At 44.2% G+C, this 4,695-nt stretch overlaps 1 protein-coding gene across 1 annotated transcript in view; it reads right to left on the reverse strand.

The window, feature by feature from the left end:
- Window positions 1-4,695, reverse strand: part of LOC101630826 (desmocollin-2) — a 31,334-nt gene extending 26,639 nt beyond the window's left edge. Inside the window, exon 1 of the mRNA XM_012725783.1 lies at window positions 4,414-4,695. Within this exon, the coding sequence (XP_012581237.1) occupies window positions 4,414-4,695 (282 nt within the window). The remainder of the gene's footprint in view (window positions 1-4,413) is intronic.

A 4,695-nucleotide genomic window follows, 5' to 3' on the forward strand; every position in this document is an offset into this window, starting at 1 on the left:
CTCCGCTCCGGGAGCGGGTGGGTCGGGCGGCCGCCATGGGAGCCCTGGGAGCAGTCGCCGGCCGAGTCCCGGGAGCCGGGATGGGGGCGCTCGGGGGGCGGAGGGCTGCGACCCGGTAGGGCCTGCGCGCGGGAGGGTGCGAGGCGAGGGAGCGGAGCGCGGGCAGAGTCGCTTTTCTTCCAGGTTTCTCTGAACCTTCTGCCTCTCACCCAAGGGGCTTTTCCTCTGGCCGAGGGTGGGGCCCCAGGCGCGTCCGAAAACCTCTGAGCGGCCCCTCCTTCCTATGTTCTTAAGTGTTCATTTCTTTCGGAACACTACAGGTGGGAACTCCCTCTCGCCGCCACCCTTTTACCTGCGAGGGTGTTTGTCAGCTGCGGACTCCACCTCTGCGCCCCATCTGCCCCCTCCCCGCCCCGGTGTCCGCCTGGAGGATTAGCAGCTGGCCCTGCCCAGCAGAAGCCCTGACTGTACAAAGACTCATTCCCCGGAGCGAGCGCGCCGCCGCGGGAGGCTCCGCTCCGCCCTGTGCTCTGACCTGTTGGCCGGCGGTGGGCCCTGCCCCAGGGTCAGGCCTGAGCAGCCTGGACTACAGATGAGAAGAAATGGACTTCTTGTCACAGGCGCCTGAGGCCCGCCAGTTAGAGGACTGACTTCAGGCAGTTTTCACATTTCCCACACTCTTTTCTGGAGTGAACTGACTACAGATAGTCAAGGGTGGTTCAGACAGGGATTCCATCTGGGGCACACCTTTCTTTGAGACCTTCTTTGGTTTTTATTTTGTGTGTGTGTGTGTGTGTGTGTGTGTTTCATGTCCAGGATGTCCAGGACACAAGAAAACACCATAAGCTAAGACTAAGTTAAATCAATAAACAAATAATGAAAGAATCCATGCTACAAGACTAAAGCAAAATCAAGGGGAAATTACCTCAGAAGCTGGAAGTTGACTGAATGGGGGCTACTGATGTTGCCCAAGTTCTCCCCTGTCACTGTTCTAGCCCACTACTGACTTTTTTTATAACTGTTTCCTAAATTGGACTCCTGGACATCTAATGAAAATGTCACTCTTTCTTAGTTCTCAGAACTAGACTTTGTGGTGGAAAATGAAAAACAATGGGATACAATTGGATAAAATTTACTTTTAATTTGAAGTGTGCTTAAACTGGATGATTTATTGCAGCATTCAACCTGGAAGATTAAAATATGAAAGCGGTATGCTTTCAGCATTTCAGAAAGCAATGACAGGGCATTCTGACTCATTCTTCTGGCCCTCTTTTCAATTACCGACTTAAACCATGGAAGCCCGACCACAAAGGAGAAATGTGCCTGTTCCACTTCGCTTAGTTTGTCTCATTGTTGTTTGGAGAAACCTGTTTGAAAATCTTATCATGACCATACCATTTCAGTTCTTGAAAACACGTACCATCCTAATAGCATTATGCACAGATCCAAAGTTACTATAATAGTGAACACATACTGAACTTTAAAAGTAATTTCAACAGTACATGCCTTACATGATACGCAGTAGTCCTGTGTTCCATTTTATTAGTGAGTGAGACATACTGAGCTGTTCTGCGGCCTCCCTCTCCATACAATTTATCACTGAAACTTTGCTAGTAAAATAAACCTGGATCATCAGCATGAGACTAGAGTTGACATCTTTCTGTATCCATACTTTTTAACCCCCAGGTTTTTCCAGAAGTGATTTCATGAACACACCTCATCCTACTAAGGATGACATCATGATCTCAACATGAAACTTTCCAGTAGACAGCAAAGCATGCTAGTTTCAGGTTCTAGACATCTACTCAGTCTGTCATCATAGCCCATGATGATAGGCCATTCCCTAACTTTTACCTAAGTTTTAACCTCGAATGCCATAAGAGTGGCTCATGTTTTCTTTATTCCCGCAAAGTGTGGAAAGGTTATCTGAAGTAATTTGTCTGAACTATTTTAATTTTTCATGCTGGGTGACTGAGGCTACTAAAATTTACCTCTTAAGAAAGGAGGACCTATACAAAGAAAACATCATTAAAAGATATAGAAGAGGCATTCTTAAAATAAATACAAGACACCAAAAAATGGAGGATATACTCTACTCATGAGCTGGGAAAATAAATATTGTCAAAATGGGAGTCTTACCCAAAGTAATATACAGATTCAAAGCTGTCCCTAACAAAATTTCAATAGCATTCTTCAAAGACATAGAATGAAAAATACTGAAATCCATATGGAACCACAAAAGAATCTGAATAGCCAAAGCAATCCTGGCAAAAAAAAAAAAAATAGAGAAATAATGGTGGCATATCAGGCCCTCCCTGGTGGTGCAGCAAGCAGGTTGAAGCTCAGTGCTGCAAACTAGCTTCAGTGTGAGTTTGATCCCCAGCCCTGGAGGTGAACCACATGGCACGGCCGACCTCTCCTGTCTTGCCTGCTGCTCCCCTCAGCAGTGTATTTCATCAAGCTGCAACCTGTTCTCCCCACTCTTTTTCTGGTGAATCCTCTCACTTCCCCCCACACCTCTGGCCTATACCCCAACTCTTGTATGTATAAATAAAAAATTCTTTAAAAAATAAAAGAATGGAATCCAAAGGAAGGGAAGCTGATCTAAAAGAAAAAGAAAGTTAATGAACGTTGTCTAGTTACCTTATAGGTGAAAAGGAAGAAGAAAACATTTAACAATCACAATAAAATCAACACAATTCAAGTATTTATCTCTCAGAGCTGTTGCATAACTAAATGATAACATGTATGAAGGACACTTAGAAGAAAGCCTGGCATATTCATATTCTAACTGTTCCCAAAGTGTTAGTTAATATTGGTGTCCCTCTGGCCTGCCCCCATTCTGCCCATATATTTCTCATTTCCACATTCATACAGCCCCCTCCTATCACCTACCCACATAACACTATGATAGCTCCCTATTCCCATTCATCTGGTACCTCTCCTCCCATCCCAGTCTAAGGCTAATCCTAGGGCTAATTATTACTTAGTTTGCCAATTCCAAATCCTTCAATGCCCTCCCTCTCAAAAGGATTCCAGGCCTGGTTTGATGCAATAAATAAATATGGAATATTAAGATGAGAAACCACAATTTATGCTTATTTTATGCTTTCTGACAATTGGACCAATTTTTTAAAGGAAAGAATCTTTTAGTAATGGAAGAAACACTTTTAGATGCTACATTGTCCAATTAAAAAATGCTTAATTTTTTCATATTATGTATGTATCTGGAATTTAAAATTCAGTTTTTCAAAACTGGTCTCAGTAAAATACAGCATACTGGGCCCTCCCTGGTGGCACAGCAGGTTAAAGCACAGCACTGAGAAGCTAAAGCCACTTCAGCATGAGTTCAATCCTCACCCCGGCGGTGACCCACATGGTGTGGCAGACCTCTCCTGACCCACTTGCTGCTTCCCTCAATCAGCAGTGTGCTTCGTTGAACTGCCTGTTCTGCTCCCCACTCTGTCTCTGGTGAATCCTCCCATTGCCCTTGCACCTCTGGCCTGTACCCCATAAATACATCTTTTAAAAAATGAGCATACTAATCAAGCTCCATTTCCAGGTGCATTTTGAAAAATGTTTTTGAATAAAATAAGGGCTAGCATGTGAAATAAACTATTTATATATTATTACTATTTCACTTAATACACTCAATTTTAAAAAGCCAATACATGGATTTCAAGGCAATTATAACATTATGGACATGACCAGGGATGTTCGACCATGTTCTACGGCCTCTAATATATTCCAGTGGCATGTGCTCCTCCAGGCATGCTAGAAATGAACACATCCTTAAAACTATAAAATTTCATTTCTTTTATTGATTTATTCATTTCACACGGATTTTTTAAGTACCTACTATGTCTCAGACACTGTTCCTGGCACTGGGAAATGGGTGTACAGGACATACAGGACACGTGTTCAAGGGAAATGTCAAAAAAATTTAAAACAACTGAGGAGAACAAGAAACACTCTCCACTGGAGACTTCACATCATGCCAACTCGTTTGCTTTGATATCAAATTCAGCACAGCATGGAACATAAACCGCATTCTATTTGGATGGAAAATTACCAATATAAAAGTTATTTGTTAAATATGTTCATGGATGTGATGTCACGCTCTTCTTACTCTCTTCTTTTTTTTTTTTTTAAAGATTTATTTATTTATTCATACAGAGCTGGGGTACAGGCCAGAGATGCGGAGGGTGAGAGGACCCACCAGAGACAGAGTGGGGAGCAGAACAGGCAGATCGACGAAGCACACCGCTGAGGGGAGCAGCGGGCGGGTCAGGAGAGGTCTGCCACGCCATGTGGTCACCTCCGGGGCAGGCGGGAATCGAACTCATGAGAAAGCGGCTTCAGGCTCTCAGTGCTGTGCTTTAACCCGCTGCGCCACCAGGGAGGGCCCCTTACTCTCTTCTTAAATGGACCTAGAGACAATAAAGGCAAGGTTTTGTGAGAAAACCTAGTGTCGTATACACTTGCTTTGGACTTTTTGACGGCCATGGCTACCACGTCCTCCTTGGCTGCAAGCTGTGCTGTGTTCTCTTTGCGCACACAAACACAGACGTGCTTTGCAGACCTTTGCACTGTGGAGGCTCCTCCTCCCACAGTGCGTTGGACATGTTCTCTCTGCTGCCTGGAACCATTTGTAGTCGCTCTAGCTTGATTAACTTCTTCTATTCCTACAAGCAT

This window comes from Condylura cristata, unplaced genomic scaffold (assembly GCF_000260355.1).
Source record: "Condylura cristata isolate star-nosed mole 26May11 unplaced genomic scaffold, ConCri1.0 scaffold00016, whole genome shotgun sequence".
Lineage (NCBI taxonomy): Eukaryota > Metazoa > Chordata > Mammalia > Eulipotyphla > Talpidae > Condylura > Condylura cristata.